This window comes from Alexandromys fortis, unplaced genomic scaffold (genome assembly GCF_014885135.2).
Source record: "Alexandromys fortis isolate MF-2015 unplaced genomic scaffold, M_Fortis_MF-2015_v1.1 scaffold_10, whole genome shotgun sequence".
NCBI classification, from domain to species: domain Eukaryota; kingdom Metazoa; phylum Chordata; class Mammalia; order Rodentia; family Cricetidae; genus Alexandromys; species Alexandromys fortis.
This window is the reverse complement of record NW_026067895.1, coordinates 17,417,200-17,442,422: the sequence shown is the minus strand read 5'-3', so window position 1 is coordinate 17,442,422 and position 25,223 is coordinate 17,417,200. Positions and strand designations below refer to the sequence as shown.

The 25,223-nt window shown below is 37.3% G+C and overlaps 1 protein-coding gene across 2 annotated transcripts; it reads right to left on the bottom strand.

Annotated features, from left to right (window-relative positions):
- Positions 1-8,777: 8,777 nt before the first annotated feature.
- LOC126512090 (gastric triacylglycerol lipase) lies at positions 8,778-17,790 on the bottom strand. 2 transcript variants are annotated; one of them, XM_050159654.1, is made up of 9 exons: positions 17,686-17,790; positions 17,427-17,544; positions 16,172-16,370; positions 15,736-15,845; positions 13,434-13,570; positions 12,643-12,789; positions 10,699-10,770; positions 10,151-10,222; positions 8,778-9,008 (listed from the first exon to the last, which is right to left on the bottom strand). In XM_050159654.1, the coding sequence occupies exons 1-9, from the start codon at positions 17,788-17,790 to the stop codon at positions 8,778-8,780; spliced, it is 1,191 nt and encodes a 396-aa protein (XP_050015611.1). The 2 variants fall into 2 exon arrangements, with proteins under 2 accessions (XP_050015611.1, XP_050015618.1); XM_050159661.1 differs by having other exon boundaries at positions 16,172-16,271.
- Between the last annotated feature and the right edge of the window lie 7,433 nt (positions 17,791-25,223).

Genomic DNA, 25,223 nt, shown 5'->3' with positions numbered 1-25,223 from the left:
TGGGGAGGAGGCGAAAACTTTTTTTTTCCTATTCTCAATAAAAAAAATTATATTAAAAAAATACAACTTGGATTTTAGTCCGACATCTAGGATAGCCTCTGGGTTGTAATAATTAATAGTTACATTGGATCCTACTTGATTATAACTTTTCACTGAAATTGTTTTTGATTTAGTTGCATAATAGATTTAATTGCTCAATAAGTTTTATTTTTAGGTTTAGTTGGCTTACAAATGTCTTCTAGTTCTGCATTCTTGGTGTACAGTTCTGCTCACACGGTGATATGTCCTTCTAGCATCATGCTTTGAAACTCTTCAAAAGAAATATCTGGAAAGAGTTCCTTATGTTGATAACTCTGCATTCCCCTACCTGAAGTGACAGCGTTTGTAAATAGCTAACATTTAATTCATCTTAGGAAACACAGACATTTTTAGGTAAAAGAAGTGAAATAATAAGGAAAGTATTCTACAGGTGACCTTGGCTTCTGTTACACTTAAGCACTGCGGTCAGCGGCACCTCTATACCAGTGAAGTTATTCTTCTGTACAAGGGCTCTTTGTTGTCTGCTTGATTTTCCTCCTAGTTTAATTTTAACTTTTGTTCCTGATTTCAAATTCCCCTCGATATCCTGAAATATGAACACCTCCCTGTAATGTATGCAGCATATACTGCAGGGAGCCATGTGGCTTAGTTTTGGGTCATCAGATGAGTGCTTGTTGAACGGGTCTCCACTTGGCAAAGCCCATAGAGATAGTGTCTCACCCAGCAAGTACCAGCATACATAGCGCAGAATACTGCTGGGACCTCGTGGCCTGCATACTCTCGTCTCTCCCATAATGTTGATGATTCTCTTGGCAGTTTTAGTGTCACTTTGTCCGTCACACATGGGACAGATGTGATCATTCCAGGAAACCCTGTTTTTTTTTTTTTTTCTAAAATATTTCCCCCTAGAATTCTTTGGGAGCTGGGGCTTCTTATCTGGAAATAGAAGCTGTCTCTCCAGATCCTGGAAACTGTTCTGATTCAGTCCTCTTTTCTAAAAGGGCATCAGAAACTAGGGTGACAATGCAAGTAGTGGCCCTAAAACAGCACTCGATATATAATAGATAAATATTAACTAATATTCCCTTCCTTCTAGAGAGGGTCAGTATTACATATTTAACCATGGTCAGGAAAGATAACATTACAAATTGACAAGAATTGGGAAAGAGACCATTTTGGTAGCCTGCATCCCTAAATCCTTTATGTCTCTATTCCTTTGGGTCTGTTCCATTTGCTATTGTGTGTGGTGGGGTGGGTGTATTATGATTGGTGGTCGCAATATTAATATCCTGATTTCATGGAACTTGATGAGACTGGTCATCAAAAAAATTTCACAGCTTCCTCTCTCCACCGATATTATCCCTACCCAATACGTTTCTTCTCTTAATCCTCCTTTGTTGCCTAAATCCTTTGTTTAAAATTTTATTTCAGATAATAATTTTTTCTATATACAAGTTATCTTGCTTGTCTGTCTGTATGTTCAGACAGTGTTAGCTCCCTTCGAAGGGTGGTTGGGAGCCACTATGTGGATGTTGGGAACAGAACTTGGGTCCCTGGGAAGAGCAGCAAATTCTCTTAACTGCTAAGCCATCTCTCCAGTCCTACCATTTTAAACCTCACTTTCAAGGTCTTTTCTTTCCTGTCATGTTTCATATGGCAGTTTGAAATGCTTTCAGTTTTGGTGGGAGTTATCAAAACTTGGAGCGTGGCTGAATGTGTTCCTGTAATTTTCTGGTACAGTGCAAATTAGACTCCATCAATATCAAGCGTCAGTGTTTGATGACCTAAATAGATGCAGGTGAGCTGATGGAGCCATTATTTGATAAGCCAGGGTTTCTCCGATCAGTTTGTGGACCAACAAGGATCTCTGGAAACTTGTTTAAGTGTAGTTTCATGGGCTCCACTCCAAACATACCGAGGCAGAGTCTTTGAACCTGGGTTTGTATGCTCGATCAAGATCTCTAGATTATAGCACAAGCTAAAGTTGGTTCTAATCTAGAGCATCATTTTCATATGAATTGTATTGCAAGTTATAACTACACAACTTAGATTTTAACACCTAGAGACAACCCCTTATTAATTGAATTTCCCACTGGCTTTATGAAAATGGGAATGAGCACTTCCTTCAATCCAGAAAAAGGTCATTTACACCATCTGTAAGCAGCAGATCACACTAGAACATCACTCTGCCTCCTACAGTCTTGTGTAATAAGTTATCTGCATATCTTCATCCAATGTCAGGTTTACATACACACCTAGCTGTGATGATGGAAAAAGCTATAGATGTGAAGAAATGATGAAATTTAGAATTTTTCTTTTCAGATTGTGAGTTTACACTAACAGAAGGAGAGAGAGATACTGATACTATTGTGAGCAGAAGAATAGCAGTGCAAATTGCTCTTCATCATTAGATGACCTCAGCTGACCTATCATGCATCACTTCTCACCTAAAGCTGACAGAACAAAGACCAAGGTCAGATTTTTGCATCCTTGCTCCTTAGACTTTTTACTCTAGGTTTTTTCATGCATTAGATTCATGGCTGATTGATTAATAGAGGCAATTTCTTTTCTTGTTAAAATAAATACTTGAGTTTAATTTTAGAAAACAAGTAACTCTATGCTAAAGGAAAACTCTTAAGGAAAAAATTAAGAACTTTGTCAATGGAGGAGGGTCATATGTCTATGTGTTACTTTCATTGGTTAATAAAGAAACTGCCTTGGCCCTTTGATAGGACAGAAAATTAGGTAGGCAGAGTAAACAGAACAGAATGCTGGGAGGAAGAAGGCAGTGAGGTGAGCGGCCATGGAGCCAGCTGCCAGGTCAGACATGTTGAATTTTTCCCAATAAGCCACCACCTCGTGGTGCTACACAGATTATTAGAAATGGGTTAATCAAGATGTGAGAATTAGCTGATAAGAGGCTAAAACTAATGGGCCAGGCAGTGTTTAAAAGAATACAGTTTCTTTATTGTTATTTCAGGGTATAAGCTAGTCATGGACACCATTTGTTGACTGAGGTTTCTGTCCTGCCCAGTTTCCTGTATCTTTGTCCTGGAATTTACTCTGTACACCAGGCTGTCCTTAAACTCACAGAGATCCACCTGCCTCTGCTTCCCAAGTGCTGGGATTAAAGGTTTGTGCCATTACACCTTGAACTCACAGAGATCCACCTGCCTCTGTCTCCCAAGTGTTGGGATTAAAGGTGTGTGCCACCACAGCCCATGTTCATATCTTCTATATCAGTGGTTCTCAGTCTGTCTGTGGGTCACACACCTTTTGGAGTCGAACTTTCTCAGGGGTCACATATCAGATATTCTTAATATCAGACATTTACATTACAATCCATAACAGTAGCAAAATTGCAGTCATGAAGTAGCAATGAAAATAATTTTGTGTTTGGGAATCACCTCAGAATGAGGAGCTATATTAAAGGGTCATAAGAAGTTCTATATAAGCTAACCATGACTTCAAAATCACTAGGTATCTTTACAGATTTTTTTCAGGCAAATTTTTTGCTATATTAATTTTATTTTGAATTATATGTATATGTGTAAGGGTCTGCGTATGGGTATGAACCTGTGAGTATTAGTACCTGAGAATTTCAGAAGACAGAGTCAAATCCCCTGGAGCTGGAGTCACAGGCAGTAGTTAAGCTTCTGATGTGGGGTTGGGAACAACTTGGTCCTCTGGAAGAGCAGTGTGCTGCTCTTTACTACTGAACCCTCAAAGATTTTGTTGTGCAAGCAGGGTTCTAAAAAGCTTTGAATTAACTCAGTCCCTTCTGTATAGCAGTTTAGCCATCTAGATTAGTAGTTCTATAATCAGCCTAAATAATTTTCTCATTGCATTACGTATTAAGTTTGGCTTTGATGAGTTATCTCTTGAACTATTGAGAACTAGAGTATAAGACTATGTTTTCATGAGGAGATTTGCCTTAGCAATGTGGAAACAAATACAAAAGACTTCACTCAGTGAAGTTCTTGTAGAATCTGCAGTGAGCATCATGCTTCTCTAGAAGGACCTTAGTGTTTTTGAGGTCCACAGCCACTATGGATGAAAATGCCTTGCTGACTTTATTATCCTGTCTACTCATGGAATATAATAAAGATTCCAGGAAGAGCCTTTAATTGTTAGGAGTGGTGTAAAAGAATACAAATCCTTACATAGGCAACAGAGCAATCAAACAAGTCTAGGAAGAAAAACAGCACCATTGTACAATAATCTTGAAGGCATACCTTGATACTTTGATAGGAGGGTAGGAATTGAGGGAATGGTAATATCTTCCTTGAAGCAAAGGTTATTAGTGCTAAAATCCTATCGTACAATGGGAAAAGATTTCCAAAAGAAACTCAGAAGTAAACTCGATTCTAGTTTAGTAATTAAGGCTCCTGTTATCTGAGTGAGAGCATTGTGGTATTGACTTTGACCAGAGAAGATGGGATGACAATACCTATGCAGACATTCCAGCTCTCATCTATAATGATGAGTAGAGCCTTATAGGGTTGATGGTTGATGGGAGGAAGAAATTGGGAGTGGCATGTTATTGGGGATGTAGTACTCTCAGAGATATTTTAAATACAGTCTTCATGGCTTAGATATAAACTGTCTTCCTGAAAGGCATTGTCAGCATTCAATATCCAGGTGGTGCAATTTTAGAAGGTCACAAACTTTGAGAGGTTGGACCTATCTGGCAGAAGTAGATGTGTGGGAACAGGTCCTTGTTCACTCTTATATCTGACCCCTTTTGGTTTCTGTCCTCAGCAGGGTGACAAAGATGCCGGGCCACAGGCTCCCACTGCCATTATGCTATTTTCAGGTGCATGGGGTCATGTGACTGTAGACTGAAACATTTGAAAACATGAGCAAAATAAAACCTCCTTTCCAACATTCAGGTACTTTGATTATCATATTGTTAAAGTAATTGATTCGGAGACTATTTTTAGAAAAATTTACTTTAGAAGTTGAAAACCTAGGTATAAAATTGATAGTGCTGATGGTCTTAGAAAAACGGAATTATTAATGGAGAAAATAAAATCCCTCTGAAGCATTCTCAAGGACAGATTACACTATCCAATTTGAGGGGAGAAGTCAGTAAATAATAACAAGGAAAGGAAAGGAAAGAAAAAAGAATGTAGTCTTAAGATACTTATTTGTGATATAAGGCCATATTGTACCGAGTCTTGAGTTAGTAGAAGAACTTGGATATCCTATCTATATGGCAGTAATATTATAATTGTTTGTGTTTGTTTCTTTGTTGTCAACTTGACCCAAGCTAGAGTCATCTGGTAAGTGGAATGCCAATTGAGGAACTGCCTCTGTCTTATTTGCCTGTAGACAAGACTATGGAGCATTTTCTTCATCAATAGTTGATGTAGTTAGGCCCAGTCCACTGTGGGCAGTGTTACCCCTAAAATGGTGGTTCTGATTTGTATTAAAATGGTAACTGATTGAGGTATAGAAGGTGTAATGTAATAACCCTTTCCTCCCCAGTTTGCTTTTGGCCATAATCCTTATCACAGCAATAGAAACAAAACTAAGACAATATGCAAGAAATAAATCGAGAGTTATAGGATTGTGCAGCCTTATCCCAAGGTTCCAGAAGACTACTGAGTTCAAACACTGTATAGCAATGATGGCATAATCAGGGAAGCCCTAAAAGGCTGTAATATGAAGCTGTGATGGTGAAGCCTAAGTTAAGTTCTAGAAGGTTGGAGATGCTTGGATCATGGGATTTATACTGAGAAAGGGTGTAGTCTGACAAAGAAATGACACGTGTTAAAGGTCTCTTAACTGGAACAGTTGTCTTCTCAAGTCTGAAGCCTGGAGAGTGCCATAACAATTCTCAGATGCTAACACAGAGCCAGGGCTATGTTGTCAACATCAGGCCTCCACTTAACCTCAGTTGCTTCTTGTGTACTGAAACCCCTTGCTGATCCCAATGAACCCTGTGGCCTGTGGGTCCAGGCAGTTGCCTACTCCTTCCGGAGACAGGGGCTCCTCCAGTCTCACACCAGGGACAGCCAATGCCCAAGCAGGGAGCTGGGAGACCACTGCAGAGTGGGAACAGCCGAGAACTGAGCTCATTCTGGGGTAGAGGTGCAAGGCTGAGGGAACATTCTTTCTCCCTAGCTCGGCTTTCTCAGTCACCGCACAAGAGGAAACTACCCAGTGGACTCCATAGGTTTACTAAGGAGGCTAAAATGTGGGGTAAATCAGAGGAACTGCTCCCCAGCAGAGAAAAACACAACCGCTAAGCCCATCTCGCCCTCTAGTGGTAAAATACGTATCCCGTTGTTCTTGAGATTTCTGTCTTAAAAGGTTGGGTAATCCCATGTTGAGTGGTCAGCCTTGAATACACATTCCAGTAACACTATATGTGCCAAGCAGGTTCCTTGTATATGTTTAGGAATATATATTCATAAATATATGTATACAATTATGCTATATTCTAATATATATTAGAAATTGTTTGTATGTGTGCATAAAGCAATTTAAAAAATAGAGGTCATCAATTTGAGAGAGAGCAAGGGAGGAAAGGATGGAGGGAGAAAAAAGGAATGAGGAAAATAATCTAATTACATTTTAATTTCAAAAATTCAAAATAGTTGGTACCCTTTGTAGAACAAACTGTTAGGGGAAGGGAGAATGTTATTTAAGTAACTATTTTTGTAATATTATTTGTTATGTTTCCATGCCTACCCATTTATGGAGTTAACTATAGTATAGTTTTGTTTCTTAGAAGCAAAATTCTGTTAGGCTTTCAGTAATTCTGATGTAACCATGAAGCTTGTTCTTTCTAATGTCATACATTTCTAGACCTGTATGTGATTTGAAATATTTGGTCACTGAAAACTAAATTTTATCTGTGAAAGCTATTGACACATGAAGAAACTAAGTACACCATAACAGATATAAAAATAAAACAGTTGGCTGTGAAGTTATTAAATATACAGCACCATCAAGGTTAAAGCTTACATAAGGTGGGGCAATTGCATCCCAGGAAATAATAAGCAATGTCTGGAGACGTACTTGTGGTAGTCACTTGGATACGATAATGGTATCATTATGTGAAAATGAGAAGTTATTTTAAAATCCATTCGCGGGAGGAGGGAAGTGTCTGAAGTCACAGGTAAAACAGGATTGACTGAGAGAGTGGAAATAGTAAAGAATATGAGGAAGTTCATCAAATTATGCTAACACTAAATAGATTTAAACTTCTATACACTTGGGTGGGGGAGATATTCAAAGTCACTACAAAATCTCATTCCAGTGTAGCTAGAGACACTTTATTTGCTTGGCTTTTGTTGACTCAGAGAAGTGAGAATGATGCATGCAGATTTGCCATTGCTGAGCCTTACATGGTGAGATGTTGTCCAGGGGATGGGTAAAGGAATCCCATATGAATACCGCCCCCCCCCCACACCTGACAGATGAGCCCACAATTCAGAGTAGCAAACAAGAGAGTGAAACTGAGCTGCTGTGGCAACAACTTCATTGACATTTACCTCTGTTCAGAGAACGAGGTCTAAATGGGCACCGTCTGCTAGACACAGACTAGAGAACGGCAAGTAGAAGCAGAAATGCGAGAAACTTTAGGGATGCAATGGTTAAGTTTCTCAAGATGGTATAGAAGACATATTTGATTCTTGACAAACATTGGTAGAAATATTGTACCACCAAAAATATCTATCCCTAACAATTCACTGAGAACCTCGTGTCACTTTGGTAATATGGTAACACGGACTGCCATTTTAAAGGCTCTTAAGTGATCCCCATTTACAAATTTCTTCCATGATAAAAATGAAGGAGAAATGTACTGTACATAAGAAATCTTTAAGAGTCCTAGAAAAGGGCTTGGGATAGGACAACGCAACGAAAACGAACTTTTTTTTGTGAAGGCTTTCTGTCTTTTATTCACTATGCCAGTAACAACTAAGCCTTACCTAATTTATATCTCATCCATTTAGCCTTATTCTGCACAAAATACAGAAATCAAAACGATTACCAAGAATCTGAAGTCACATAAAAATTTGGAATGTGTTAATAAAACTCCTAAGTTAGGGATATTTGGGGGATATTTTCCAAGTTTAGAATACTTTTTATTTTTCATCAATATGTGGCAGATGTCTGTTTTGGTTCACATGTCACTGGAAATGTTTCTACATCTTCTTGTAGTGACCAGGACATTGACAGTGACTTTTAAAACAGTTTTGTGAGGTGGCGACTGTTTCGTGGTTGAGGTCTAGAACAATGAAGGCAGAGCCCACAGTGCATCTCCCAGCTCCCTGAATTTACATATGGGTTGTATCTTGCTCCCTCACACATACTCAGTGCAGTTGGATTTCTCATGAATCTCATCAAAAAGAATAAGCAATACTATCAGCATGCAGGCATGACAGTGATCGGGAGCAATTTGATCTGTCAGACACATGAGAAAAGTCATCATTCAGTTACAGAATTCTGAATGAACTGTGGCTCCTCCTAATCTAAATTGAATTTAGAAAGGAATTTTGGGATGATCCAAAAAAAAAAAAATTCACTCTGCCCCAGAAATGTATTCTTTCAAGCTTCCAAATGAAATGCTATATTTCTTTAAATTAAAAAAATGACAAATGAGAACTTTGTTGATGCCACTATATTTCCAAAGTCAAAATTACAGCAATAAGTATTCATTTTAAACATTGCAAAACTGTATACAAAAGGAAGAAAGGATTTTGGAATGCCTGTAGGTAATTCTTCTAATCTTTTGCCATCAAGGAAAGGATCTCATCATAAACCTCTTGGGGAGCATTCATTGCCCAGATAAAGTCCAGGTGATTGTAAGGAAGAACCTCCTTATGGTAAATGAGGTTTTGAAGTTTGGGAAGAAGCATGTCAACATCTTTGGGATCAGCAAGGATGTCATGGCCACCATTCCACACTGCAATTGGTACAGTCATGGCTGACACATCGTAATCAGGAGGCGTTATCTAAAACACGACAGGTGAAAGGAGCAGAGTTTAGGCCACCATACTTCATTTTTAACAAAAGTCCTTGCAGATTGACAGACCTATTAGAAGTTGAGAAGCATTGACCCAAACTGGGCTGTATTCACTTAGCTCTGTGGATAAAGGCGATTTTCTTAAAACTAACATTAGATTTTATTTGCAACTAACACACAGTCTGCATTGGTTATGAAGATGTTGACATGCTGGAAGAAGGGTAGACTTGACAGTTGGTGCTCAAGGTTTTTACTTGGCTGTCTGTGATTGATTCCTTTGCCCAATAGCAAAGTAAATTCAAAGCAAGTCTATACTTTGTGAGTTGATCTGAGAGCATTCGAAAAAATCCCCTTTAAAGACATCAAATAAAGGGTAGGTCTTTTCTTTATATGTAGAATCATGTTCTGAAAACATGTACTTCTAAGTTCTGAATAGGGAAACATGAAAATTAGGTTTATCCATCTACCACTTAAGGAAAAAAATGGGGTTGTTTAAATAGGAACAGCGGATCACAATGTAACATAGGGGACTAGCCTTGCTCAAAATTAGTCAATGATAACCTGAGAGTTTTCCCTGAGCAAACTCTCAGATATTATCACTCTTATATCCCATCAATAATTCCCTACTCTGTGAATTACTGTGCAGTTTTGTATCAACCACCAAGTAGATCAACTCCAGGATCTGGGTCCTTTGTACCATAAAAGTGTGCGGATTATAAGGCACCATCATGCTAAAAAATATTTCTATCTTTGGCCTGAAAACACACCACTTTTTTCTTGTACATGGAAATGTGTTTCATGAAATCATTCACTTGGCTGTCTAAAAGGAGAGGCTAATGTATGAGAAAACCAGTTAGTATCCTGAACAGACATAGCCATTAACTTGTGTGTTGTGGGGAGGCTGGATTGTAAAACTGGGCTGTGCATAGACCATGTGCTGTTAATTTATGGAAAGTCTTCAGAGCCGACCCGGTATTGCTCTAGGCTTCACTTCCTGAACCTAGCAGTGGGATAATGAGAAACTGGATAGCAGCATTTGGAAATTGGATGCCTGATTATCCTACTTTTCTTTCCAGACTTTTATGTCTTTGTCTTTTAAATTGTAAGCCATTTCAATCTCAAGAAACTTACCTGATTGTAATGTAACAGGTTCTGGAATGGGCTACCCCAGTTAAAGGCTTGAAGTTTCCCAGATTTAGCAACCTAATGAAAATGTAAAGGTAAAGATAAAATAAAAAATTAATAAGTAATTAAAATTAATTAGGTAAAAGTTTTCCTAACCCACTTGAAAACAATTAAACCTCCAAATAACTTTAGTTTTTTATATTTATATTTATTTTTATATTTATATTTTATATTTATTTTTATATTTATATTTTCTCATTCCAAATAATTGCTAATAACCATCTAGGATATGTGTTGTTCAATACAGAACATATGTGAGTCCAAATACAGCATTGTTTCAATTTTTGCATGCTATATCATAAAAGTAATTATTTCTTTGTTACTCATAGCACATGTTGTCATAAGATTTTCATGCACGTGGGTTAAGAGTTATTTTTGTAGGTTGACACTTATAGAAAAATTGCCTGTCAGGGACATCTTAAGAATGTGCTTTAGGTTAAGTGCAAAGGTTCAATCCCACAAAATGATTACTAACAACACTGGAATACTGATACCTGGGACCAGTGGAGGATGTCTTGAACGGACGTTCCTGCTGGATTATGGCCTAGATACACATCGAAGCGACTCTAGAAATCAAGCACACACACAGAGGCTTAGACGCATTTGGTTTCTGTAAAACAATTAGGAGCTAAGCATTGTGATTCAATCCAGTGTTGCTGGCTACCCTGTAACACACTTGAGTGGAAGGGTGAACAACACAGTTGCATGCCAGCCTAGGAGGGATGAGCAATACAGTGGCATGCCGGCCTAGGGTCTACAAAGTACACCACTTGCTTTAACCACAATGAACAATACAGATGGCTCATTGGCCCCATATTTTTTCAAAGCAGATTTTGAGACTCCATAGTTTTGAAAAATATTAGTTTCACAAGAATAGCAACCATCAGTATGAGGCCAGAAAGTTTTACCTAGTTTCTGAACCTAAATTCTCAACTTAGTCTCCATGGAGACAGTAGCTGCATTTTCACTACTAAGTTTCCAATGAGTGCAGAAATTAGTACACTACATTTTAGCAATAAATTCATTATTTAGGAGTTCAAAGTTATAAATTAGAGTCAGGATAGCCCTGTAATTCTAGCTACTTGGGAGGTTGAGTCAAGACGATCTCTGGTTAAAGCCCTGCGTTGGGTGAATGAGTGACTGAGAAATTTGGCAAGATCCTGTCTCTCACACAAAAATGTTATTTTTAAAAAAAAAAAAAAAACTGAAAGCTGGGCGGTGGTGGCACACTCCTTTAATCCCAGCACTCGGGAGGCAGAGGCAGGTGGATCTCTATGAGATTGAGACCAGCCTGGTCTACAGAGCTAGTTCCAGGACAGGCTTCAAAACCACAGAGAAACCCTGTCTCAAAAAAAACAAACAAAAAAAAAAAAAAAGGAAGAACTTATAAAAAGCCAGACGGTGGTGGTGCACGCCTTTAATCCCAGCACTTGGGAGGCAGAGGCAGGCAGATCTCTGTGAGTTCGAGGCCAGCCTGGTCTACAAGAGCTAGTTCCAGGACAGACACCAAAAAGCTACAGAGAAACCTTGTCTTAAAAAAACAAAAACAAAAAATAGAATAAAATAAAAAACTAACACTATACCTCAGTGGTAGAACATGGTCCTAAAATTAGTAAGTTCTGCCCTTAGTACAAAATAAAAAGGGAGAACATATATAGGTTATATTTGTACTAATAAAAATTTAGTATAAATTATTTATTAACTTTGCAAGAGCATATCTTGTGTGTGTGTGAGGAAACCAGTAAAGGAGCTTAAATCAGTTCCAAGAGTAGGTTTTAAATTAGGCTGACATAAAGCTGGGCAGTGATGGCACACGTCTTTAATCCCAGCACTCAGAAGGCAGAGGCAGGTAGGTCTCTATGAGTTCAAGGCCAGCCTGGTCTATAAGAGCTAGTTTCAGGACAAGCTTCAAAGGTACAGAAAAACCCTGTCTCAAAACACTAATAAGTAGATAAATAAGGCTGCCATAAATTCATGTGTTTAAGGAACTTAAGATATTGGATTTTCTCATGAAAGTTTTAAAACTCCAACTCAGGGAATAAAAAGGCAGATCAAGATATGCATGAGCTGTCACACAGCTTCACAGAAATGCATTTTACAAAGCGAATGGGTATGACTAGCAGCATTAACAGCATTTGCAACATTTATTTGATGTTTATGTATTGTTCCTCAGAAGGGCCTGCCCAATAAGCTTCATTCCTTTCTGTCACAGAAGGTAAATTCCAGCTAAAAGTCAATCCTGTTTTGAATGGGAACCAGAGAGGAAATTGGAATGGGCAGTAAGTAGCTTGTGATTTCCCTGTGGTCTACAACAGTGCTGTGGGCACAGTTCTGAGGCGACTAAGTTCTTGCGAAGAACCGCTTTTATGTGATGGTGTCAAGACAATCAAATGTGTTTGTGAGGAGGTCCTAGACTGGAGGCCACACTGAGTACGTACCACATTCAAGTTCTGCCTGTCGAAGCCACACATGATGAACAAAGCGTTGCTGCAGAGACGGCCCAGCAGCTTCCGCATGCACACTTCAGTCCCAAGAAATTGATCAAAGTAGTTGTGTGGCATGAATATTTTATTACCGAATATAATCTGAAGAACAAAGGTATCATTAGAACATGGCAGCAGCCAAGCTGTAGAAACCCTTAATTGCTTAAGCCACGGATCCAGGTGTGATTACACTTGTATTTTTCTTTAGTTCTGTAAGTTGTTTTATCAATTTCCTGTTCTTTAGACCTCTATCTCTCACCATGTACAAAAACTAACTGGATTGAAAACCTAAGTGTGAACACTGAAACATTGAAACTTCTAGAAGAAAACATAGGCAATACCATATATGATGTAGGTATAGCAATGATGCTCCGATGAGACTCTCTTAGTCTAAGAATTAAGGCCAAAGTTGACCAGTAGGATCTCAAAGCTAAAAGACTTCTGCATAGGTTAAGATAGAGAAAACTAGGTAAAGAGGAAGCCCATGGAATGAAAAATAATTAATATCCAGAATATATAAACGGCAACAAAACAAAACAAAAAAAGCAACTATTCAAAGAATGGACCCAGAACCTAGGCAGAGAGTTCTAACAAACAAACAAACAAACAAAACAGTGGCTAAGAAAGACCTCAAAAATTGTTCATTGTCTCTAACAATTAAGGAAATGCAAATCAAAACAACTCCGAGATTTCATCTTATCCCAGAAATTCAATGGCAAGTGGATACCTTAAATGGAATCACATACCTTAAAAAGAGATGCAGGAATAAGTGAAAGTTTTTTCAAAGGGCTTTCTGCATATGTCACAGTAGCAACTGGAGCTAATGCATAAAACGTCTTGATTCTTTTAGCCAGTGTAGGAATGGTAGAAAAGGCAATAAAACCTGAAACCGAATGGACCATCAGTGAAGAAGGTGTGTGCACATGTGTGCTGTTCTTTCAGAAGTGTGATATTATTTTGGAGTTGCTCAAAATACCATCTGAGGCAAGCTGTGAATGGGCACATTAGTTTGCTGAGATGTGTGTGCACACAGTGATGGCACTTTAAAATATCCACTAATGAACAAAATTTGAGTTGAGTCTTCAATTAGCTCAAGATAGAAGCAGAGTGGAGTAACTCTGTATCACGCAAATGGTTTTACTTCTCTCAATAAGTTGTAAGGAAACTGTTGCATTGCATCTAGATTCAACGATTTTAATTATAGTAATTTAATTATAATAATTTATGGCAAAACACTGAGTTATATTAAGTGTGTGTCACAGAAAGTAATGCTATGAGAGTCCTTATAGCCAAGCAGTTATTGGCAGATGCCAATAATCTCAGCACTCTGGAGGCTGAGTTAAGAGGGTCAGGTGTTTGAAGTCAGCCTGAGATACACAGGACAGCCTTGTTTCATTAAAAAAAAAAACCACCACCAACAACAAAAAAGATACCTATGGATTCTAGGGAGGTATTCTAACAACTACCTCTCAGACTTCATTTTCATAGCTTTTTGATAGTAGTAAAGTAGTCCTCCCTTTGGATTCCAGAATTCTGCCTGCCCGTGCACATCGTTTTTACTACCTTTGACTATTTTCCTCTATCACAGAATTCTCATCTTGTAAATGAAGGGATAACTCAGTTCTGTTCTAAGACCTCTCAGCTATCTGAAGTGACTCCTTGACTTAAATGACATTAAACTCAGTCTCATTGACTGACACCTCCCGACGAGTGTTTTTAGTCCATTATTTTCTCTTGAACTTCAGATTCTTTATTACTGATTATTGACATCTTTACCTGATATTTTTAATAGATAACACAGAGGGGTCTCAAACTGAGTTCTTGATGCCCTTATATAACCACTTTTCCCACTCACTTCCCTCCTGCTTTGGATAACAGAATCTTCATTATTCCAGGACCTCAAGCCATAAACTCTGGCATCATCTTTATTCCTATTTTTGTTTTTATACACTTTATCCAACATTTTAGTAAAGTTTGTTGGCTGCATCTATTTACACACACTGCATGTATGTATGTATGTATGCATGCATGCATGCATGTATGTATATACACACATGCCACTCGATTGAGCATCATTATTTCCACAGCTCTCCTCCCCCATCAGTAATCAAGGTCACCCTAATCGCTGGTATGAATTTCTGTTTGGGTCCTCTAGCTGCTTCTGAGTTCCTGCCATTGCTGCATTCCAGCAATAAGAAAGCTCATATAATGCACCATGCAACTCCTGTATTAAAAATTTCTTTATGATTGGTTTCCTTTTTTACTGCTAGTAAAGGCTAATGTTCTTAAGTAATTGAAGAACCTGAATACTGTTCTTTGCAACTGCTGCGATGCCATTGCACTCTGTTTCTCTCTCATTGCCTCTTGCTCTGACTCCTACCCAAGACACACAGTGGCACTGCTGATCTCTGAACTTGTCCCTTAGCTCTGGATCCATTGTATTTGTTGTTCTTGGTCCTTAGACCATCAGCCTGCCACACGTGCACATGACTCTTCTATAAGTCTTCACTCAGTGGGTCTTGGAAGTTTTTTTTTTTTTTTCTCTGCTGAAAATGGCTTTCAAAACCCTCAGGGACTGCCTAAAATCCTGCATGAGGTATATTTCCTGTATCACTAGCGTGGTTTGTTGAACTTCATGCTACTTTTAATCTGTTACTTTTCTGTCCCCATCCCCATTTAAGTACTATAAAAGGTAGAGAGTTTAATTTATCTTCTTTGGTATATCACTTGGGAAAATGGTCTGGTTTCCATTAAAAATGAATAAATGAAGAGAACAAATCAGGTGGGAGGCTGGAACATGCTGCCTTCGGAGTCAGGCGGCTTGGGCTGCTATCAGAGTCATTCTACTGGGCGACTGATGAAGACTCATGCCGCTTGCCCGAGTTATTTATTCCACTGCTTCGTTCATCTATCTCTAGGGTAGGAGGGCTAATTGTCCTTATATCACTGGATTGCCACGGACATGGCATTTTATAAGGCTGCATAGAAGTGGCTACGCTACTGGGTAGAGGCATAGATACTGTATTCAGGGTCAGGGCTTTTACTTACCAATAGTGGTGCCCTGAGAATGACCAACATAGTGCAACTTTTCTTGTCCAGTCTTCTCTACAATGAAATCTATTGTGGCTGGAAGGTCATATTTAGCCATTTCATCAAAACTGCAAGAATAAAGTAAATCAGACAAAATTATGTATTTTCTCATTATAGTTTCTAAAACTTAAGAATCCACCTTTTAGCTATGCTGTTAATTTTATTTGAGAAAACATTTTTAGGCATCTCTTGATCTTGGGTATGGAAATACTAGCAAATTTGAAGTAAAATTATCCTTGGAATGAGGTATATAGAAGACGCAAATGTTGGATTAGTATGATATGGATTTTTTCACCTCCTACCTGGAGTGTACTTGGCTTTGATGGGAAAGCAAGAAGGCCCATGCTTGGAAAGCCAAAATACATGCCTGTTATGAATTATCATCTTTCTTTACCTGAAAGCCCAGAATTCAACTGAGTCTGGTGAATAATACAAATTTTTCCTGGACCACGTATTCCCTCGGCTGTTCCCCAGCCACACATCATAGCCAGCGTCTGCCAAAATGAAGGCCAGGCTGTTGTTTGGCAGATTTGCGATCCAGTTTGTGGCAGATGCGAGCAAACCATGCTGCAAAAACACCACAGGTCTCTTGCCTAGGGAAGAAGATTATTCAAATGTTATAAACTTATTCCTTATAGTAGGTAGACATGTGGTCAGAATTAAGTATGTTCATTTTGTTGAGGTTGCATTTGACATCTTAAATATCTTTTCTCAAGGGTGTTTTGTATGCCAAAATTGAGCAAATTGTACATTTATTATTTTTATGTATATGTGTAAGTCTGTGTGAGTTTATGTGTGCCACATGTTTGCAGGACTCTTTAATGGCCAGAAGATGGCATCTGATCTTCTGGAAGTGCAATTATAGATAGTTGTGAGCAGCCAGCATGTGGGTACTGAGAACTGAACCCAAGTCCAAGCAAGAACAACAAAGACTATTAACCACTGAGCATTTCTCCGGCACATAATTTTTATTTCTTACGTTTGTATTTATCAACACAGGACATTGCTTATGCTAGGCAAATGTACCACTGAGCTATATCTTCATCTTAGTTTGTACACATGTATATGCATTTACTGCATATGCCAGTTATATGTAAATAAAGATATTAAAATGATAGTCTAAAGAAATTAAGCACTGTGTATATGTAGGTTAAGAGTAATAAAGTTATGTTTCTCTATTTTCTGTAATGAGAAAAAATATAAACATTTAACAGTATCATCAAAATTAAATGTCTTTTATCTGTTTAGGAAATAGAGCTCTAGCTGCCTCTGAACCTTCCCCTCCACAGGACAAGCTGTGGTTAACTCTTTTCATGTACTGGGATTTAGCTCAGTTACTGTGTTGAGAGAAATTGTCCCTGATTTCTTTAGCTGGGTTAGAGGGCTTTAATAGTTTGCATATAGCACCAGGACTGCATTTTTATCATGATCACTTTCTCATTCCTCTGTCTCATTGACTTGGTTGCTCTTTATTAAAGATTGGAAATATAACTTTGTGTTGAATTTCCAGAGTGATCTAGACGTTTTTCATCCTTAGAAAGAAATGAAGGTGAAAAAAAGGATGAACGGTATATGTAGAGGTGGAGGAAGAAAGGGGGAGAAGGCAAAGAAGGAGAGAGAGGCAATGGAGGGAAGAAAGGAGTTTATACCTAAATTCTCTGAATTTTTCTTCCCATAAGGAATTCTGAAGACCCCCAGAATGTAACCATCTTCAGTAACAACTTCATATTCTTCACTAGGATATCCCCAGTAATTTATCATCTGACTCTAAGGAAAATTAAAATAAAAAACTTTTATGTTTTAATTAATTTAAAATGCATCCAACAGATATTTCTAATGAATTTTAATTTCACTAAAAGTTTAGATTGATCATGACTCTAATCCCAGTAATATCCCTCAACAACTCACAATATTCATGTCTGCTTCCGGGCTTTCGGGAGCCAGTTTTCCAAATAAGCCATGTGCACCTCCAAATGTAAATATCACACTTGTTACTGTCAACAGTAGCCACATCTTGGACTGTCCTGAAACAAAAGGACAAACTATATTATGGTTAACCCACAGCACTCCATAACATTAAGAGATTAAGAGTTTGTGACGATTTTACCTCCAAGAGAAGTATAGGGATGAATGTGTTTGGTTATACTTGTTGAGCAAAAACTTGGGTAATAAGGATATAGGCAAATTTTCTTAATACATAACATATTTTCACTGTGATTATTTCTTCTCTCTCCCTCCCTCCCTGCCTTCCTCCCTCCCTCCTTGTGTGTGTATGTGTGTGTGAGTGAGTGTGTGTGTGTGTGTGTTTCCAAATGGGTATATGCAAAGAGGCAGAGAAGAACTTGGCTGTTTTCCTCAGGATTCAGGGTCTCTCAGTGGGTTGGTGTTTGCTGAATAGACTGGGTAATTGGTCAGAGAGTCCCAGGGATGCAGCTGTCTCAGCTCCTCATCTCCGGACTCACCAGGATGCACCACCATGTCCAGTTGTTTCACTGGGTTTCGGGGTAGAGCTTAGGTCCTTAGTCATGCATGCCAAGTACTTCACCAATTGAGCAATCTACTCAGTCCTGATACATTTTCTTTAAAAATATTTCCAACTCTGGAATTTTAACCAGCAAAAAAACCCTCCCTCTATTCAGGGAAGCATAGTTTTATTATTCTGTTTGCTTAAGACTTCAGCCAAACTTGCTTTTTGAGCACTGAGTGGGACTGAAATGGGCATTTGATGACTTCACACCAATTTTAACATAATGTGTATTCAAAGTTATCATTATGGGGCCAAAGAGATGGCTTAGTGGATGAAAGTACTCGCCATGCAAGCCTGATGACATGTAATTTGACCCCTGAAATCCATTCCCAAAAGCTGTCCTCTGACATCCACATGTGCTCTGTACAGTCACACACACGCTGGAATAAATAAAATAATCATTGTACTAAAATAATTACTAGTAGCCACTTCATTACTATTTACTGATTTGAAAATACTATGTGAATTGGAAGGATGACATCACCATCTCAAAATGATGTCACAATTGGAATAATGCATTGGGTATAATTCTAAGAAAGCACACCTCTTCCTACTGAGATTATCTCTTTGAATATGTAAAGAGATTATCTCTTTGAAATTACGTAGGTAAGACAGATTTTAATTAGCAGTATATTATATGACCAGATGCCCTTTTCAGAAGTATTTAACGGCAAAAACCAAATTTGCTATTATTATATGTTTAAAAAAAAGGACTTTACTATTTGGATCCTCTCATATTTAAGCATGAGACTAAATACCCATGTTTTAGAAAACAATGACTTTGAAATGTCTGAATCCATGATACTACCTATATCATTGACCTTTCATATAACTTGTTTTCAAAGTTGTTATCTTTTATGTAGTTATAAAGCAATGTAGGCTGATAGTAAATGAATGAAAATTTTAGATTGTAAATAGTCCAATTGATGACTCTATCTTACTATATCTAATCACTCATAAAACTTGAATAGGTTCTAGTTCCTTGTGTTTTTATTTTGATTAGTATTTCAAATAATAAACTTTGATTTTGGAAAGGAACATTACAACAAGTTCATTTTGATCATGTGATTGCAGTTACCACTTACCTTTTAGTATGCATAGTACTTGGCATTAGACTCAGACCATCTAAGCTTATTTGGTTTTTGTAAGCACCAACTATGAATTTTAGAATATTCACATAATAAGCTTAAGAAAAAATATAAATGAGAAGTGATATTTTTCTCAAGTTTGATGAGATGCTATGTGGAAGCTAGTTTTAAATGAAGATCTTTTTAGTATGTCTAAAATTATTCAAGTATTTTTTGTGAATACTGTATTCTAGAAACCAATTTGGAGATCATATATAAAAAGATTTTGTGTACAGTGAAAAATTTGTAAAATTTGGATCATTTCTTTATATGGTGTTCTTTGAAGGAGGATGAGTTCTCTGTTGTGGGATATTTGTACACTGTGTGGAAATGTATTGCTATGATTACTGTAAGGAAAGAAAACAGCCAATAGCTAGGCAGGAGGTATAGGTGGGACATCCGGAAAAAGAGAGAGAAATTAGTAAGAAGAATCTAGGTATGAAAGAAGTGCCAGGAGAAACCAGAAGATGTAGAACAAGTCAGATATACAGAAATGGAAAAGAGGTTTAAAAAAAACCACCTAGTAGAACATAGATTAATAGAAGCAGATTAATTTAGGTTATACAAGCTAGTTGGGGGGCAAGCCTAAGCTAAACTTAAGATTTCATAATTAATAAGAAATTTCCATGTTGTTATTTGTGGGATGGTGGTCCCAAGGAAAAAGCACTATTACAGGTTGCTGTCAATATTTCACTAAACACTGATGGTTATTTATTCACGTGGTCCTCTTTGTAATGTTCCTGATGTTTGTGGTGTTGAACTAGAGATGCCAGAACCTAAACCTAATCATCTGGTCTGAGAATACTCTAAAATACTTGAAGCATGATTAAATTCCTCAAAATATCTGACATCAAATTTCAGAATATCAATAACTAACACGTGTCCACTAGTACACTCACACATGTAACATACAAGTGAGTTATTTTCAAAACTTTTCCTTTTCTGTAAAAGAGGGCTAACAAGAAGAGTATGTTTCTTGGTGCTACAAACATTCATTATGATTATGTAAGTAAGCCCAAGTATTATTGCTATTATTATAAGTATTACTGCTGTTATTACATTTAATTGAAACATCCTATTAAATAGTTTTAATCTCTATTAATCACTCTGTTCTTTGCTTTGCAGGTGAACAAAGCAAGACCCAATTCCTTAAAGCTTTCTGTAATACAAGCCAAACTTTCATTTTCTTAGGTTTTATTTAAAGAAATATATTAGTAGCCAATGCTACTGATACTGGTTAACTCATTGCTAGTTGCTAGGTAATGTTATGCCATTCAGTTCAAAAATAATGCTTTCTATTATGATACAAGGCTGGTCTCAAAAGAACAACATGAAAGAATAAACCCTCACAGAAGCTATTTATGACACTAAAGGATAACTTCACCAATTGGCAATTAAGGATTTCATTTATACACAATAAATAAAGATGTAAACCAATTCTGGGAAGGAAAATACATAATTTAAATGGATTTATACTGTGGTGCAAACTGGAAGTTAAATTCCCCTATAGTAGATTAGATGGCTGCACTAATTACCCCAGAGAATCAGATTTTAGGGGAATTTAAGGTAAAAAAGTGGGAATGTGTTTGCATTTATAACAATCACAGTATAAATGCATGTATCACATTTATACTGTGATAGTTGAAGTAAAGAAAAAAAAGACTAAGATTTCAATTAATTTTGATCATCAAATATACTTACAGCGTCCTCAGAAACAGGATTCTGCTTCTCTGCTTGCCTACTTTGACCAATGGGCAATTATTCCTTATATACAAAATTTCAATAATGCTGTGAATTGACTGTTCATTCTTTGATTAAATTATCATGTATCCTTCATATATGGACATCATCTGATATTAAAGTACAAACTTTAAAACCAAATACTGAAGTTGAGTACACATAATATTAACACCTCATCGTTAACTTTTAACTAATTCAAACATTGGTCAAAGAATTGTTGATTAGAAGTGATTTAGGAAACAATAAAAATGATAACTGATTAGAGATAAGCATAATCTTAAATATATAAAAGCGGTTGAACCTACCTTACAACACAAATGGTTCTGCAACTAGACTTAGATTAAAGGCTTACGGTGGTAAAAGATTTGGCTTCTTCGTAAAATATGGTACCAGCTATTCTGACTGGATGGTTAGATAAGCCAACTTGCTCCGCAGAGTTGAAGATTTTATTATGGTCTTTGGCCATTGTTTCTTGTCCTGGAACCAATATAAGAAACACAGCCCCTGATTATTAAGAACACTTGAGTCATGTCATGTAGCCTTTATGAAATTTACTGCTTAAAGTTTGAACAAAGTCTTTATGAAATTTTGACCAACTTTTAGAAAACATCCATATATGAAAGAGAGAAAATGTAATTTGCATTAGAAAACAATTTATAAACTTAAAAGACATCATTTAGACTTGTACAATTTTTTCCATGGAAAAGTCCTCGATTCTAAAACATTTGATACAGGCATTAACAAACACCATTGATGTTTGGAAGCCAAGGAATCCATTCCCAACATAGGAGATATATGGACAAGAACATGAAGCAGGTGGTTGCTCATGGGAACCTGGTGTTCAAGAAAAATACCAGCATAGAAAACACACACACAGGAAAATGTGTGTGCAATAGATATACATAAGATAGCTAACCTTGGAATTAGATGAAGTCACCAAGGGAAAGCAACTCAATTTTGGTTTTATATTAAGATCTTTAGGCAAAAATTTAGATATAGATGGCTGAATCTTATTCATTCAGAGGGTTTGTCTTGGAGTATTTCTGTGACAACATAGGAGAGGTGAGGTAGTCTATGGCTCATGATTCCTTCATAATTTCAAGAGTTTTAAGGTCTAGACATAGAAGAACCACCATATTATGGTGACCTATAAAGGTGAGAAGGAATTTGCTCCAAACCTCTCCTTTCTTCTCATTGACAAATTTTCAGCTGAACTTACTATTTGGTAGTAGGGTCTACTGGGAGGAAACAGGTAACAGACGTGCTACTAAAGGGTCTTTGAGCTGTTTCCATTCCCTGTATTCTGTCCATCATTAGACATTGCTGTCCACATCTTCTCTGTGTAATATTCTACCTCACCACACACAGGACAAAAAACAGTGGAGCCAAGTGACCTCTGAAACCAGGAGAGAAATGAAATCTTTCCCTCCTTCAGTTGATTTTCTCAGGTGTTTGTTAGAGATAAAAAAGTGGGTAACATTGCCTTTCTATACTAGATGTGATAGGGCAGGAAAATATTTTTATCTCTAATCCTTAAGACAACAGTAGAATAGATTATTGAAAATCGAGCCAGATCTGTTTTGTCGACTTCTTTGAAGAGAGTAAGATAGGCATGCTTTAGAGTTTTTAGATGACGACTCTTACGGAGTTGGCTTTGCTACTACTTGGCCACTTAGTCTTGAATTAATTCCATAAGTGTAGGGATAAGGATTCTAATCTCATTCCGAGTACCAGCAGATTCTGGCTTTAGTCCTGCTGAGGCTTACCTCCTCTCTAAGGCTCATTTGTGAGATGAGTTAGAAAGATTTTGAAAGATTCTGACACAGTGAAGGCAATCATAGGGTAAGAAAAGCATTGAAAAGGTTTTATCTAAAGTCGCAGAGGAGGTACAGAGATAAAATTATAAAAAGGTAGTTGGTAGAAAAAAAAGTCCGAGATGTCTTGACTCAAACTTTCTAGTCAATTTTGCTGTCTCACTCACTACCCAAGTATACGGTAGAAGCACAAGAATAGAATTGCCTTCGTCTGTGAGACAAAATGACCAGAACAGGTCACACAGTTGTGAAGTTTGTCTAGTAGGTAAAGATAACACTTTGTGTGTTATATGGCAATTTGTTTACATTATTATGTGTTATCTGTAATGTTTGGGGACAAGCACAAGGTAGTATTTGGAAAACCTCTGGTTTACAATATCTTGAGTAGGTCCACTCAGCTAAGCACTGGTGATAGCTGACACTTTTGACAGTTATGATCACCTACCAATTTTATGGACCCTGCCAACCTTCTCTACAACTACAAATGAGTTTATCATAAGCTAAAATCTTGCACTGACCTATGGAAAAGTTCAGTTTGGGCACTTTTTGGTCTTGTCTTTTAAGTTACATTCTCCTAAAAGATGATATTATTTTTGTTTATCTCAGATGTAAACAAAGTTACTTGCAAAGATTGGTAATGACTAATAATAGGTGTCTGTTTACCAATTGTGACTCTGGATATTGTAAAGTAGTAGTTGTCTTCCTCTACAATTTCTCAATTTCCCAATCTCATTGTTCCTTACTCCTCTAAGGACTAATACATTTGAGTGTAAGTCTCTACTTTATGGAACATATACTTCTGGAAACAGTAGTCCTCTTTTGCACTCCATCAATAGTTACTTTTACCAGATCCATACAGATTAAATCCCCAAGTTTCCCTGGGGAATCAAATCAAAGAAGCATGAAGAAACAAATGGACCAGGGAATGTTCACTTCCCCAACTCTTGTCACACCCACTATCTTCTCTCTCACTAGTAGATCTTTTTCTTAGTGAACAATCTTCATCATAGCTTCAATTCTAGGGTTAAAATAAGCAAAAAGTTGATGGTCTGATCAATAGAAACCTTCAGAGGTTTTTGATGGTTTTCTCCAGTATGGGACAGGATGTGAATTTCTACCAAGGCAATTCTTAGTGTTTTCTCAAGCAGGAAGTCATTGACAAAGGGAGGAGAACATAGTTTCCTGCACGTTTCAAGACAACCCAAGAGGGAAAAGAAATTTAAGAAAGATAGTCACAGCAAGACCTGAAATCCTAACAATTGATTCTCCCCAAACAGTGCTGGAGAGAGTCAACAAAAATACCTAGCCTTCTAATAAGTTTTCAAGATTATGTTAGCAGAAGGAGAGATAATCTTCCTAATGAACTAGGAACATGTGGTATGCACCTTCTCAGAACAAAGGAGCAAGGGGCAAGAATGATGGAAATACCCCTAAATCTTAGAAACAAACTGTTGCCAACTGAGGTTGAAAATGTCACTTTTAATGCTGATGTTAATTGATGAATTTTTGATAAATATAATTGAATATTGATATCCAAATTATAAATCATAAATGTACATCACCAAATTTAATACAAGGACGAAGAGCCTTTATCAAATTCTTATTCCAGAGTTTGTGGCCGTTTTGATGATTACATTTATGTCAAAAGTCTTGCCAGATTTTTCTAATGCCTGGGTAACCTCAGCTGAGCAAATTCATTCCTGATACACAAATCTTATCTTACTCTTATGTACTTTTTCAGTTTGGTATTGTGGATTCTGTCTCCAAATCTACCTTATAATTTTGCTTCCTGCTTTTAAATGAGCGTTTTTGATACCCTGGCTCCAGAAAGCAAGCTGCATATGATGTTAGAGATAAATAAAGAAAAACGAACATTCCCAAGAAAGTAAGACTTCTGAGTCCGGAAAAAGGAAGCTTTAGATACATTTGGGCATAAAATATGGAGGTAATCAAATATCAGAATATATTTGTTGCTCTGTTTTCTTTTTTTTTTCTTTTTTCTTTTTTTTTTTTTTTTTTTTTTGGTCGGGGGCGTGATGCAGGGTCTCTCTAGTTTGCAGCTCTGGCTCCCGGAACTCATTATGTAGACAGGCTGGGTTAGAACTCACCTGCCTCTTCCTTCCGAGTGCTGGGATTAAAGGCATGTGCCACCATGCCCGACTACCTTTTCGTTTTATTCTCCCTCCCTCAAAATGCTAATCATTTTTATTGGGTACAATTTACAATCAATAAACCGCA